Here is a 15,883-nt window from a genome sequence, read left to right on the forward strand (position 1 = left end):
AGATGACAGGAGATGTTATACCAGATAGTGTGTTGGGAATCATTATATTGCTTCAAATATAAAGATGCATTGTCTTATTTAAGAAGACAATTGGAATTTAGACAAAAACTGCACTGTATATTGCATACCTATAACAATCTACTTCTGATTTAAATTTAAATTTGTACTTGAATGTACTTTGTGAATAGTTTTAAGGGGATGATCAGACTTATGCACCATAATCTGTAAATCCAGTCTATAGCCAATTATGTTGACCTGGGTGATTTTGAAATAGTACCTATTGGTTATGTCAAAGAGAAAAAAATTGTCTTCTCCATAATTCCTGCATGAACTAAATTTTGTGTTTTTATTTTTTTCTGAACAGGTTTCCATCTCTATCACAAGCTGCCCACAATTGTGCCTGAGAGCTGCCTTCTCATAATGGTTGGACTTCTACTAGGTGGGATTATTTTTGGAGTTGATGAAAAGTCCCCCCCTGCGATGAAGACGGATGTATTTTTCTTATATCTCCTCCCACCCATTGTACTTGATGCGGGTTATTTCATGCCTACTCGCCCATTCTTTGAGAACATCGGCACCATTTTCTGGTATGCTGTGGTTGGGACACTTTGGAATTCCATTGGCATTGGGGTGTCCTTGTTTGGTATCTGCCAGATTGAAGCCTTTGGCCTGAGTGACATCACTTTGCTCCAGAACCTGCTCTTTGGCAGTTTAATTTCAGCTGTGGACCCCGTGGCTGTGCTTGCTGTCTTCGAGAATATTCACGTCAATGAGCAACTCTACATCTTGGTCTTTGGAGAGTCCTTGCTGAATGATGCAGTGACAGTGGTGAGTAATGTGTTCACCCTGCACATCTTCAACATGTGGGGGCTGCCCCCAGACCTACATCTGCTTTCTGACAAGAACAGCCCCTGTGCTAGAAGGGCCCTTCACTGAGTTTAATGCTGTTGTCTCTGTCTTGAAATTCTTAGTAAAATTTTTATTTATTGTTTAATATTTATTTATTAGTACATAGTGGGGCCCTCATTTTCATTTTGCACTGGGTGATGCAAATTATGTTGCTGATCCTTGCTTGCCAGAGGAGCATAACAGCAATTGTGACTTTGTATCACTGAGATTTCTTATTTTAGCATTTTCAAAAGTGATAGTCTTTGATCAGAATTTAAAGAACTTTTGGTCCCAAAAGTCTTTGTGAGAAGCAATGCTGTTAGTATATGATGTACCTAATACAAGTGAAAAGATATTAAGTGCCATTCTCTCTCTGGGGATGGTTTCTTTATTTTATGATTGTAGGAAAAGTTTTCATCACAGAACTTACTTCTTGCTACTCAGCCAGCATTTTTCTGGTCTCCACCATTTCCCCATAAGTGCGTATTTATTAAAAATGCAAATTATTTTTAATTCTTATCAATTGACACAAAATTGGAGTCAGAGGCTGTTATGATCACAATGTTAGCAGAATTTACCCCCACCCTGTCTTCTGAGTACAGGCCTACAAAGAGCTCCCCACCAGTTAAACTCACTCAGGTCACCCTGCATTGGGTACCCAGTTAGTGAGCATGGGTGATGCTGTTTTATGGTGGTCACAATTCTGTAGTAGTAACCATGATACTGATGATACCATTAACCTGTTGTGAATGCTTGCCTTGTGCTCAGGTCTTTTTGACAACCTATGAAATACATCTTCTTCCCATTTTGCAAACAAGAAAATTGAGTAAATTGAGAGAAAGTTTATTAAGTAAAGTGTGTTTGAGTACTTTAGGTAATTCATATTACACCTCCCATTAATTCCTGTTATTAAGATGCTATCCCTGATTCATTTAAAAGTTAACATAGAAACCAAACATTATCCTCTGTTAGTCCATATCCAGCCCCCTCAACTGGATATAATATCATCTTGAAGAATGTTCATTAATGCCATGTGGATATTATTTTGTAGAAAATAATTTATTAATAAGGAATTCCCATTTTTTTAGAATAGCTGTTATGACAGTGTCAAGACAGCTAACTCAAGTAACAAAATCTACCTCATTTATTTTATTATTCACAAACAGTGATTAGTCATTAACTCACCAATTTTAAATTTTAACTGGAAAACTGACATAACAAGGAAGATATTTTAGAACTTTTTCTAATTTCTGAAGACATCAAGTTTTATGTTATGAATTATGTTTGGTATATACCCTTATTCGGGGAGACTGTGGAAAGTTCAATATGGCATTTTTAGATCTATTTACTGTAAAGGAAACTTTGCCAAGAATCATCACACTTTGCTGCTTCCTTCTAGAACAGTGTAGCAAAGTCAGGTCAGTTTCAGAATGATAAACCGTGCCTTTACACTGCTTTCTCTTCTCTTCTAAGATTTCTCATTTAAATGCCTCAGTGTCCATTCTTTGAATTTGTATAGAATCACATCTCAGGAAACTATCTGGCTAAGCTACTGTTTAAAGTGTGTGCAGGCTCCAGGCCTTCCAGAAGCACATCCTGTGCTTCCTATCAAGAGGTAAAAAGCCATCAAATGAGGTTCGTTGGAGAGAGAGGCAGGATTGACTCAGAGAGGGCAATGGGCCAAATCGAGGGTCTGCCATTCTCATACAGGCAGGAAGACAAAGGCAGAGAAAGGGCATAGATGCTCTTTAGGTGTGGAAGCCCTTGTTACAAGGCCAATGACTATAAGTCAGAATGACTGTATGGTTTTACATGAAAGAGCCTTCCTTGGTAGGTTATATATCCTGGGTTGACCCTTAAATCCACACCCACAAAATAAAAGGACATGCCCAGTGGTTTGCCTACCTAATGCTAAAGAATAAACCACCAAATATTTCTTTCCCTAAACAGGTTAAATAGTGGATTGAATTGACCAGGTGTTAGAAACAATTAGAAGAATGGTATAAAAATTATGATTTTGCCTCTGAGACAGGTTCCCTCAAAGAATAGAGTAGTCATGTTTTATGGAAGATTTTTTTACTTATTCATCTAGTCTCACCTCTAGGAGAGGTTGAAGAAACTCATGGAATAGAGAAAGGTATAAAAAAGATGGACCATGCTGCATACAGTGAAAATGATGAGTAGCTATGAGTTGCAGCCAGAAGGGTGGAGATTAACAGAGAGAATTAATGTTAAAAATGTAGTCTAGATGGCAAGTGAAATTGTAGGGCAGCACAATTAATTCCTTTCCCAAGTCATGGTAAATTAAATGTAGAGCTAGAAGAGTTGAAGGGTAGGAAATCTACTTTAAAATGGCTCAAAGCAAAGAGAAATTGATAGTGTATGACTGCAATCAATCTCTTTGTGTTACTTTCTAGGGTAATACTAGTTTAGAATTAATGGAAAAAATGACAGTCAAAAAATAAATAAATAAAAGTGTTCTGGCTGGTGTGGCTCAGTGTATTGAGCACCGGCCTATGAACCAAAGGTCACTGGTTTGATTCCCAGTCAGGGCACATGCCTAGGATGCAGGCTGAGAGGCAAACCATCAATGTTTCTCTCACACAATGAAGTTTCTCTACCTCTCCTTATTTCTCCCTTCCACTCTCTCAAAACAAACAAATAAAATATATATTTTTTAAATTATTTTTAAGTTTTAATTTTGTATTGTTATTCAATTACAGTAGTGTGCCTTTTCTCCCAATCCCTCCACTCCACCCTAGCTGAACCCGCCTCCCTCCACCACCTCCACCCTCCCCCTTGGTGTTGTCCATGTGTCCTTTATAGTAGTTCCTGTAAATCCCTCTCCTCACTGTCCCCTCCCCACTCCACCCAGCCCATTGTTAGATTGTTCTTAACTTCAATGTCTCTGGTTATATTTGGTTTCCTTTTTTCTTCTATTTATTATGTTCCAGTTAAAGGTGAGATCATATGGTATTTGTCCCTCACTGTCTGGCTTATTTCACTTAACATAATGCTCTCCAGTTCCATCCATGCTGTTGCAAAGGGTATAAGCTCCTTCTTTCTCTCTGCTGCATAGAATTCCATTGTGTAAATATACCATAGTTTTTGAATCCACTCATTTGCTGATGGGCACTTAGGTTGCTTCCAGTACTTGGCTATTGTACATTGTGCTCCTATGAACATTGGGGTGCACAGGTTCTTTTGGATTGGTGTTTCAGGATTCTTAGGGTATAATCCCAGCAGCAGAATTGCTTAGTCAGAGGGCAGTTCCATTTTTAGTTTTCTGAGGAAATTCCATACTGTTTTCCACAGTGGCCTCACCAGTCTGCATTCCCACCAACAGTGCACTAGGGTTCCCTTTTCTGCACATCCTCTCCAACATTTGTTTGTGGATTTGTTTATGTTAGCCACTCTGACTGGTGTGAAATGGTACTTCATTGTGGTTTTAATTTGCATCTCTCCGATGCCTAGTGATGCTGAGCATCTTTTCATATGTCTCTGGGTCCTCTGCATGTCTTCCTTGGAGAAGTGTCTGTTCAAGTCCTTTGCCCATTTTTCAATTGGGTTGTTTGTCTTCCTGGAGTGGAGTCGTGTGATTCTTTATATATTTTGGAAATCAGGTCCTTGTCTGAGGTATCATTGGAAAATATGTTTTCCCATACTGTGGATTCTCTTTGTAATTTGGTGCTGTTTTCTTTAGCCATGCAGAAGCTTTTTATTTTGATGAGGTTCCATTTGTTTATTCTTTCCTTTATGTCCCTTGCTTAAGGGGACATGTCTGTGAGGAAGTTGCTGCGTGGAATGTCTGAGATTTTCCTGCCAATGTTTTCCTCTAGGACTTTTATGGTGTTATGACTTATATTTAAGTCTTTTATCCATCTTGAGTTTATTTTTTGTATGGCGTAAGTTGGTGATCGAGTTTCATTTTTTTGCATGTACTGTCCAGATCTCCCAACACCATCTGTTGAAGAGGCTGTTTTTCCTCCATATTATGCTTCTGCCTCCTTTGTCAAATATTAATTGACCATAAAGACTTGAGTTTATTTCTAGGCTCTCTGTTCTGTTCCATCGGTCTATGTGCCTGTTCTCATGCCAGTACCAGGCTGTTTTGATTACAGTGGCCTTGTAACACAGTTTGATATCAGGTATTGAGATCCATCCTGCTTTGTTCTTCTTTCTCAAAATTGCTGCAGCTATTTGGTGTCATTTATGGTTCCATATAAATTTTTGAAATGTTTGTTCTATATCTGTGAAATATGTCATGGGTACTCTAATAGGGATTGCATTGAATCTATAAATTGCTTTGGGTAGTATGGCCATTTTGATGATGTTAATTCTTCCAATTCATGAGCATGGTAGATGCTTCCATTTGTTTGTGTCTTCCTTAATTTCTTTCTTCAGTGTTGTGTAGTTTTCTGAGTACAGGTCTTTTACCTCCTTGGTTAGGTTTACTCCTAGGTACTTGATTTTTCTTGTTGCTATATCAAATGGGATTTTTTCCTGATTTCTGTTTCTGATATTTCAGTGTTGACATACAAAAATGCCTTTGACTTTTGAATACAGACATTGTATCTAGCTGTTTTGCCAAATTCGTTTATTAGGTCAAGCAGTTTTTTGGTGGAGTCTATAAGATTTTCCATGTACACTATCATGTCATCTGCAAACAGTGACAGTTTCATTTCCTCCTTTCCAATTTGGATGCCTTTTATTGCTTTTTCTTGTCTGATTGCTGTGGCTAGGACTTCCAATACTATGTTGAATAGGAGTGGTGAGAGAGGGCATCCTTGTCTTGTTCCTGATCTTAGTGGGAAAGCTCCAAATTTTTTTCCATTGAGTATGATGTTTGCTGTAGGTCTCTCATATATGGCCTTTATTATGTTGAGGAATGCTCCTTCTATTCCCACTTTGCTGAGTGTTTTTATCAGAAATGGGTGCTGTATCTTATCAAATGCTTTTTCCCATCTATTGATATGATCATGTGATTTTTTTCTTTGCTGTTGTTGATGTGATGTATTATGTTTATTGATTTACTAATATTGTACCATCCTTGCATCACTGGGATGAATCCCACTTGGTCATGGTGTATGATCTTTTTACTGTATTGCTGGATGTGGTTTGCCAATATTTTGTTGAGAATTTTAGTGTGTATGTTCATCAGTGATATTGGACTGAAGTTTTCTCTCTTCGTTGTTCTTTATCTGGTTTTGGGATTAGGACGATGCTGGCTTCATAAAAGGAGTTTGGGAGTCTTCCATCAGTTTGGATTTTTTGAATAGTCTGTGAAAGATAGGGGTTAGCTCTTCCTTAAATGCTTTGTAGAATTCTCCTGTGAAACCATCTGGTCCAGGGCTTTTGTGTGGGAGTTTTTTGATGACTGCTTCAATTTCCTGTGCTGTTACTGGTCTGTTCAGGTTTTCTGCTTCTTCTTCATTCAGTTTTGGAAGATTATATTTTTGTAGAAATATGTCCATTTTACCTAGGTTTTCAAATTTCTTGGCATACAGTTCTTTGTAGTAATTTCTTACAATCATTTGTATATTTCTGTGGTATCAGTTGTAATCTCTCCTCTTTTATTTCTAATTGTGTTTATTTGGATCCTCTGTCTTTTTTTCTTCATGAGCCCACTTAAAGGCTTGTCAATTTTGTTTATCTTTTCAAAGAACCAGCTCCTGGATTCATTGATCCTTAGAATTGTGCTTTTAGTCTCTAGGTCATTTAACTCTGCTCTGATCTTGGTTATTTCCTTCCTTCTGCTTGCTCTGGGCTGTCTTTGTTGTTGTCCCTCCAGTTCTTGTAGGCATAGGGTTAGGTTATTTGTTTGAAATGTTTCTATCTTTTTAAGGTAGGCCTGTATTGCTATGAACTTCCCTCTCAGGACTGCCTTTGCTGTGTCCCATAGGTTTTGGGTTGTTATGAGTTCATTTTCATTTGTTTCCAGAAAGTTTTTGATTTCTTCCTTAATCTTGTTCTTGACCCATTCATTGTTTAATAGCTTCCTGTTCAGTCTCCATGATTTTGAGTGTTTTGGGTTTTTTCCTTTGGGGTTGGTTTCTAGTTTCAGTCCCTTGTGGTCAGAGAAAATGCTTGATATGACTTCAATTGTCTTGAATTGTTGAGGCTTGCTTTATGTCCTATCATGTGGTCTATCTTTGAAAATGTTCCATGTACACTTGAAAAAAATGTGTATTTTGCTTCTTTGGGATGAAAAGCTCCCTCTATATATCAGTTAATTCCATTTCATCTCAGGTATTGTTAATTGACACAATATCCTTGTTGATATTTTGTTTGGAAGACCTGTCCATTTTTGACAGTGGGGTGTTAAAGTCCCCTAGTATAATTGTGTTGCTGTCAATATCTTTCTTGAAGTCCTCCAAGATTTTCTTTATGTATTTGGGTGCTCCTATTTTGGGTGCATATATATTTACAATGTTTATGTCTTCTTGGTGGATTCTTCCTTTGAGTATTATGAAGTGACTTTCTGGGTCTCCCTTTATGGCCCTTCTTTTGAAGTCTATTTTGTCTGATATGGGTATTGCCTCTCCTGCTTTTTTTTCCTGTCCGTTTGCTTGGAAAATTTGTTTTTAGCCCTTCACTTTCAGTCTGTATAAGTCTTTTGTCCTTAGATGGGTCTCTTGTAGGCAGCATATGTGTGGGTCATGTTTTCTTATTCATTCAGCTATTCTATGTCTTTTGATTGGAACATTTAATTCATTTATGTTAAAGGTTATTATCAATAGGTAGCTATTCATTGCCATTTTATCATACCTGTGTTCCTCTCTCTTTCTCTTTTCCTTCCTTTCCTTAAAGCAGTCCCTTTAGCATTTCTTGCAGAGCTGGTTGGTGGAAGTGTATTCTTCTAGACTTCTTTTGTCTGGGAAACTCTTTATTTGGCCTTCTATCTTGATTGAGAGCCTTGCTGGGTAAAGTATCTTGGTTGCAGGCCTGTGGTTCTCATTACTTGGAATATTTTTTGCCATTCTCTTCTGGCTTGGAGCATTTCCATTGAGAAGTCAGTTGGTAACCTTATTGGGGCTCCTTGTACGTTACTTCCTGTTTCTCCCTTGTTGCCTTTAAGATCCTCTCTTTGTCTAGGAAGTTTTCCATTTTAATTATGATGTATCTTGCAGTGGGTCTCTTTGGGTTCCTCTTGCGTTGGACTCTCTGAGTTTCCTGGATTTGTATGACTTTTTCTCTCATCAGATTAGGGGAATTTTCCATCATTGCTTTCAAACAGGTTTTCCATCCCTTGCTCTTCTTCTTCTCTTTCTGGTATTCCTATTATACGGATATTGTTACATTTCATGTTGTCCTGCATTTCCCTTAATCCCTCTTCATTCTTTCTGAGCCTCTTTTCCTTTTCTTGCTCTTTCTGGGTGTTTTTTTTTTCTACTTTGTCCCCCATCTCGCTGATTGGATCCTCTGCTTCATCAAGTCTGCTCTTCATTCCTTCTACTGTGTTCTTCATTTCAGAAATTGTATTCTTCATTTCATCTTGGCCCTTGTTGATAGTTTCTATTTCCTTTTTCATTTTGATATAGTTTCTTGTCAGTTCATTGTAGTTTCCCTGTAGTTTCTGGTAGTTCTCTGTGAGCTCAGTGAGCTTCCTGATAACCATTGCTTTGACTCAGTGTCTGATAGTTCACTTGCCTCTTTTTCAGTTAGCATTCTTTCTGAGGCTTCCTCCTTTCCTTTCATTTGGGTATTGTTTCTTTTTCTTCCCATTGTTTGTGAGACTCTTCTTGTTAGCCTCTGCTTCTTAAATTGATCTATTCTGACTCCCTGGTTTTATGGTATGAACTTCTATGGTAGAATGCCAATGCGATTCAGTAGCGCTGTCTCCTTATTCCTCTGTGCTCACTGGTCTTGAGCTGACGTTTATGGGTTTAACATGATCTAACTCTGGTCTTTTCAGCACTCCAGGTTTTATTGTCTCACCTGTGGGAAAAAGAGAAAGGGGGTAGGAAGAAGAAAAAAAAATAAAGGAAGGAGGGAAAAAGGAAATAGAAAAGGAAAGGAAGGAAGGAAGAAGGCATAAAGAAAGATTGGAGGCAAGATAAGAAGGAATTTTAACAAAAATTAAAACAAAAGAATAAATAAAAGAAGGCAGGAAGAAGGAATAAAAAACGTAAAGGATGGAAGGGAGAAGGAATAAAAAACAGAAAGAAGGACAGAAAGGAAGAAGGAATTCAGGGGGAAAGGAGGAAAGAAAGAAAAAAAAAGTCTTCTGCTGGCTTTAAACTGGTCAGGTTAGTTCTGCTGGTCTTCCTGTGTGTGGAATGGGAGGGGGTGGTTGGAAGGATTGGTTTCACTTTTCTCCCTTCCTGAGCCACACTCTTTGCTGTTGTTCAGCCTCCAGTCCAGTTCCTGAGGGTCCTTCTGCTCCCCACTAGTCCTTTAGTTCACCAGTTGTGCTGTCCTTGAGTTGCACCAATTAGGGGCAACTCACACTCCCCCTTCTTGCTCTTTACTGTCTTAGATGCTAGGGGCTCTTGGTGCTGCTATGGGGTAGTTCAGCCCTCTACTGGGTGGAGCCTTTCTGGGAAATGCAGTCTCCCCTAGTCCTGCAGCTCCCCTCTGCTGGGTGTTCTGCCTTAGTCCTAGAGAGCCAGTAGGCCCTGCAGGGCTCTGTGAGCAGGGGCTAGGTAGGAGTTGTTCAGAACCGGTGCTTTTAGGTGTGGTCCCTAGCAGGCAGCCAGGCCATTGATCAGCAGATTTGCTGCTTTGGGCCTGGGTTGCGCTCTGCCAGCTTGTCCGCAGCTCTGAGCCTGAGTCGAGGGGGCCAGCGTGTCTGCTGCTTTGGGCCTGTGTGTGGGGCAGCTAGCCTCTGCTCCCGGTGCGCCCCCACCCGAGGTTTCAGGTGTGGGCCCCCAGTCCGCTAATCTGGGTGCGCACAACCGGTCTTCAGGTGAGCACTGGGGCCGCTTATTCCCGAGTTCACCATCAAGGGGCTGAGGGGGGAGGGGCGCCAGAGGCCAGGGCTGCTGTGAAGAGTTCTCTAATTAGCTGCTGAGTGCCTCTATTTTCTTTTTCTGTTTGAGAAATTCTTCCTATTCAAGCCCCCCTGGTCCACACAAGCACCTGGCTGCTCACACAGCTTAGCCTGGCTCTCTCCCAAGAATCCTGCAGCAGACCCTGTGCCCGGGCTGGGGCTTCAGGGGCCTTGGTCCCTTCGCTGGTCCCAGGGACCTTATTTCTTACCATCAGATCTTTCAGTGTCCTCTGTCTTTGGTCTCCGATCTTCATATATGCTGGAATACCGTTGGCTGTTCGCTCTGTAACTCAGATCAGATAGGTGTTTCACTGGTGTTGAGGGGAAGTGAATTCTGCTCCCACCTATCTCGCCGCCGTCTTCAAATAAATAAAATCTTTAAAAAAATAAATAAATAAAGGTGAGCTTCTTAAAAAGGATTTTTGTGCTCTCCCTTATACTGAATATTTTAGGAAAACATTTAAAATTTCCTGTATTAGGAAAAGATTATTTAGTTTCTTAGTTATTTGAGAAGTCCTGCTATTTCAACAGTAGTTCATAATCAAATGACATATATTTACATGGTAATTTCCAACATCATTTCTAGAACATGTTAATTCAACCATTGAATATTCTAATACATTTTCCAAGAAGACTTAAAGTTTCTTCAATCTACCACAAATAAGGTTGGTTAAGGAGAGCTGGCTCTTTGGAAATAGGCTAGGGATGCACTCTTGTGGGCAGTCACTATGCACTGTGCAGTGGAACTTAACTTCAGGAAGTTGTAGAGTAAACAGTGACCACTTGGCACTTTATTTTGCTTTTGCAAATAGCTGAATAGATTCAAAATTCCTTACCCAAAAGATGATTATTCTTTGTGTTTCACATCAGAAAAAATGACCTAAAAGCTATTTTTCTGGAACGGAAATTCTGGTAAAGAACTTTGAATTTTTTACATCTTTGCATTATGGTTTTGCTGAATTATTGAACATTTTAAATCTGAATTCAAAATAGATAACTTCTAACTTTAGTATCTATAAGTGTTTTAAAAATATAATAATGAGTAGAAATATTTGAAAGTGCACAGCTGTCAAATAAGCTCTTTACAGAAGTTAGCAAACAGACATCACTGGCATTTCAGTCTTCTAAAAATACAGGTGTCAACTGAGGTCCACTTTGCACAGACAAACTTGAGACATACCTTTAGCCCCACATGCATATACTTTTACAGATATAAATTATAACTCCAAAAGTATTTTTCTGCATAGATTGCCTTCTGTTAAAATTAAAGGATTTAACTGGATTAAAGGGAGTTGTGGCCAGTTGTAATGAAAAGAACTTGATCTATTTCTGACAACTAGGTCTCAAGTTCAGTGTCAAACAGGTGGGAGGATATGGAAAGCTTTCTGGTTGTCAAGGGAATGTCTCTACCTTAGACATTTCATTGTAACATTGTCCTGGAAGCTGAAGCAGTAGAATGATCAAACTAGAGTTTCTGACCAGTGTTTCTAGAGTGAAGTGCCTGTGACTCAGCTCGGCTCTTTGCAAAATCTACAGCACTATGAAAAACAGAATATACCTTGGATAGATTTATTGGATTGAGCTGCCAGGAAAGTGGCTCTGGAGAGAGTATGAACATATGCCAGTCGCTCCTTCTTTTGGAGGGCTCACCAATCAGCTGGATGGGGTGGGATGAGGAGATGAGAGACAGGAGAAGGAGACAAGGGTTCTGTGCAAAAGGAATTTCTAATTTTGTTAGGAAATGAGGTAGGCACTCAAGCAGCCCTGACAACACAAGATGGCATATCAGCAGACACTGATAGGTTGGGAGGTCTTTATGTTGCCAAGGGGCAGAGGAAAGGGTGAGTTTCAAGGGCTGTAGGGGTCCATCCAGGCTCCAGAGAGGAAGAGCAGCTTCAGCTGGGCCTTGAAAGACAGATAAAGGCTCCCTAGATTTATGGGCTGGGTTTCTACCAAGAATAACCATGGGAAGGAAACAAGAGATGAACAAGCATGGCATGTTTTGTGGAGTGGTGATGAGACCGTCTCCCAGACTTAAAGCATATTGGAAAGCAAATTTTTTTAAAAAAGTGTGTCAAATGTGTGGAGCATTCCAAAATCAGGCAGTCAAAGAATTTAAACTTGAGAGTGGAAAATGGAATAGCAGAATTTAGAGGAAGTGAGTCTTGTGGTGGCTGGAGGGGCATTAAAGAACAGAGAGCTGTGATTTGCTGGTGCAAGTGGGAGGCAGGGAGGGGACAGAATTGCAGTGCTCAAGTGGCCAGATATCTATCTTGATCTTCAGGCAGCAGGTGACCATTACCTCCTGGCCTTTGCTGCTTGGAGGGAAGGGGTATAAATAGTACATCTCTGATCCTTTCTCAGGAAGCAATTGTGGCTTGTTGATGCTGATGAAATCTGATGTGTACAGAAGGCCTCTGGTTAAAGTAGAAAGAGGCTGCTACTTGAAGCCAGTTTTTTTTCTGGCAAATGATGATACATAACTTCAAGATATTTAAGTCCTCAGGCGAGTGAGTTACTTTTTTCTGTTCTTATTCAAGTTATTTCTTGGTAGTACTATATCAAATGCTCTTGAGTGTTATACCAACAATTGGGAAAAAAAAGAAAAGCTCACTGCTTTCTAAGTATTAATCCAGTTTTTTTCCAAAACAAACAGGTATTTATTGTCATCTACTAGGCAACATGAAACAAGTAAATCATAATAAGGTGTGATGCTTGACTACAAGGAGTTTATGATCCAGTAGAAAAAAAAGAGTAAAAAATATATATATATACAAAACCTGCAATGTGTTAGCTAGAAAGGATCATTGATGAGGTAGGAAAAAATGAGATGGTTTTCTCCAGGACACACTCTGGTTAGCAGGGAGATTCTGACTCACTCTCCCATAGGTGAAACATGAAAGACTTACCCAATAGGTCGGGATCCCTGGGTTCTGGTATTACGCCTGGTATTTTGTGTGACTGTGGGTGAATGGGTTCAATTTTGAGTTTCTCACAACCCAAGTAAGGGGGTAGCATAGCCTATACTCTAAAAGGCCTGTGTCCCCAGTGTCTTCTCAGCCAGTTCCCTGGAGATTCTGGCTGTAAATGTCACTGAGAAAGAAGTAGGGCACCTGCTTGGCTTGTTTTTTACTTTCTGGTTTGTGGAAGAAGTGGTAGGGCGCAAGCCATCACTTCACATTTCAGTTGGCTCAGTGGCCCTCAGAAATGTGTTTGAAAGCATTTTATGCAGCAGATGTGAAGTGCCTAGCATTTTGAAGCTTTAATTAAAGTAAAACCATGTAAAGACTATAGAATTTTGAGAAACCAAGCAACAGTGTAGTCTCATTACTTTAGAGGCACAAAATACATATGAAGTTATTGCACACACATATATGCACACATGCACACACACACCACAGGTTGTGGCCTCTTTGAGAAAATTCCTTTGGGTTTCATGATATGTCAAATGTGTATGTGTGGGCAGGGAGAGGAGGAGGAGTTAAGAGTGAGGCCCTTGGTGGCCTGGGAGGAAGGTGTCCTTAGGTAGGGCACCTGTACTGATAGGTGGGTTCTTCCATGGCATTGCTCCACAATAGGGCCTTGAAAGGTAACTACATTCACAGCAGCAGCTACAGGCAGCAGTAACACAAGTAGGGTGTGTTGGATGGCAACCAACTGATTCAAAAGAATCTTCCAGATGGTATCTCAAAATGGTGTTTTAGGAGTAAGTTGTACAATAATGTTGAAGTCTTCTCTCAGTCACTTATAGAAAAAGTTTTCCTGACAATACTCTGTTCTCAGCCTTTTGTTTAAAGCTAGTAACTATAATATTAAAATAAATAAATACACAGTCTTTGCTATTAACTATCCACTTTGGTACACAGAAGAAATGTCCTTTCTAGAAGGATAGGTAGAGTGTTCTGTGGCCACAGTGATGATGATAAGTGGGTAGGAGTCTTGACAGTGCACTCTCTTTCTCCCACAGGTCCTGTACAACTTGTTCAAGTCTTTCTGCCTGATGAAAACCATTGAGACCATTGACATATTTGCTGGGATCGCCAACTTCTTTGTTGTAGGGATTGGTGGTGTGTTGATTGGCATCTTCCTGGGATTTATAGCGGCATTTACCACTCGGTTCACACATAACATACGGGTGATCGAGCCACTTTTTGTCTTCCTGTACAGTTACTTGTCCTATATTACAGCCGAAATGTTTCACCTCTCAGGTATCATGGCGTAAGTATTTAATTCTTTGTTAAAAGCTAATAATGATCACATTTCATTGGATTTATGTATTCTAAGTAAACATGTTAAAGTTAAATAAGTTATATAAAAAGTAGGTTTAATTACATTTTTAAATATTTTTATTTAACTTATGTTCAATTATTTTATTGTTGTTCAATATACATTTCTCTGCATTTACCCTCCACCTCTTCCCCCCTGCACCCCAGCCATTCCCACCTCCCTCCTCTGATTCCAACCCTCCTTGGTTTTGTCTATGTGACCTTTATAGTTGTTCCTGAAAACTCTTCCCATTTTCCCCGCCATCATCCCCTCCCACCTCCCCTCTGGTTACTGTCAGATTGCTCTTAATTTCAATGTCCCTGGTTATATTTTGCTTGCTTGTTTGTTTTGTTGATTAGGTTCCACTTAAAGGTGAGGTCATATGGTATTTGTCTTTTACCGCCTGTCTCATTACACTTAGGATAATGCTCTCCAGTTCCATCCATGCTGTCACAAAGGGTAGGAGTTTCTTCTTTCTTTCTGTTGCTTAGAATTCCATTGTGTAAATGTAATGTAGTTTTTTGATCCCCTCATTTACTGATGGGCACTTAGGTTGCTCCCAGCACTTGGCTACTGTAAATTGTGGGGCTATGAACATTGGGGTGCATAGGTTCTTTTGGATTGGTGTTTCAGGATTCTTAAGATATAATCCCAGCAGTGGAATTTCCAGGTCAAAAGGCAGTTCCATTTTTAGTTTTCTGAGGAAATTCCATACTGCTTTCCACAGTGGCTGCACCAGTCTGCATTCCCACCAACAGTGCACTAGGGTTCCCTTTTCTCCACATCCTGTCCAACACTTGTTGATTTGTTTATGATGGCTATTCTGACTGGTGTGAAGTGGTATCTCATTGTGGTTTTAATTTGCATCTCTCTGATGGCTAGTGATGCTGAGCATCTTTTCATATGTCTCTGGGCCTTCTGTACATCCTCCCTGGAGATGTTTCTGTTCAGGTCTTTTGCCTGGCACTGGCGGCAGAACAGACACATAGACCAATGGAACACAATAGAGAGGCCAAAAATAAACCCAGGTCTCTATGGTCAATTAATATTTGACAAAGGGGAAAGAAGCATAAAATGGAATAAAAATAGTGTCTTCTACAAATGGTATTGGGAGATCTGGATGGCTACCTGTAAAAAAATGAAACTCGATCATCAACTTACACCATACACAAAAATAAATTCAAGGTGAATAAAAGACAAATATAAGTTGTGACACCATAAAAGAGCTAGAGGAAAACATAGGCAGAAAAATCTCAGATACTTCACACAGCAATATTTTCACTGGTATATCTCCTAGAGCAAGGGACATAAAGGAAACAATAAAGAAATGGGACCTCATCAAATTAAAAAAGCTTCTTCACGGCTAAAGAAAAAAGCATTAAAATGAAAAGAGAACCAGCTGTATGGGAAAACATGTTTGCCAATGAAACCTCAGACAAAGGTTCAATCTCCAAAATATATAAAGAACTCACAGGACTCCACTCCAGGAAGACAAACAACCCAATTAATTATGTTCTTTTAAGAACAACTCAAAATAGTTTTTTCTTACTCTGTTTCAAAGGAATGAAAACATACATCAGCCAGATTTATACTGAAGCAATCTGGTATTGAGATGGAAGACTACTTAAACATTGCCTGTTGGCTCTCATATGAAATGTGGTAATGCAACTGTTGGGGTTGACTGCCAGGTACCAAGAATTTTCTGAGTTGATGTGCATCTAGTGATGTCCATGTGTG

At 39.6% G+C, this 15,883-nt stretch overlaps 1 protein-coding gene across 1 annotated transcript in view; it reads left to right on the top strand.

The window, feature by feature from the left end:
• Positions 1 to 15,883, top strand: part of SLC9A2 (solute carrier family 9 member A2) — a 134,661-nt gene that overhangs the window by 39,949 nt on the left and 78,829 nt on the right. The window contains exons 2-3 of the mRNA XM_024571862.4: positions 365 to 828; positions 13,848 to 14,098. Coding sequence (XP_024427630.1) covers positions 365 to 828; positions 13,848 to 14,098 — 715 coding nt within the window. The remainder of the gene's footprint in view (positions 1 to 364; positions 829 to 13,847; positions 14,099 to 15,883) is intronic.

The sequence above is a fragment of the Desmodus rotundus genome, chromosome 5, assembly GCF_022682495.2.
Source record: "Desmodus rotundus isolate HL8 chromosome 5, HLdesRot8A.1, whole genome shotgun sequence".
Taxonomy (NCBI): Eukaryota; Metazoa; Chordata; class Mammalia; order Chiroptera; family Phyllostomidae; genus Desmodus; species Desmodus rotundus.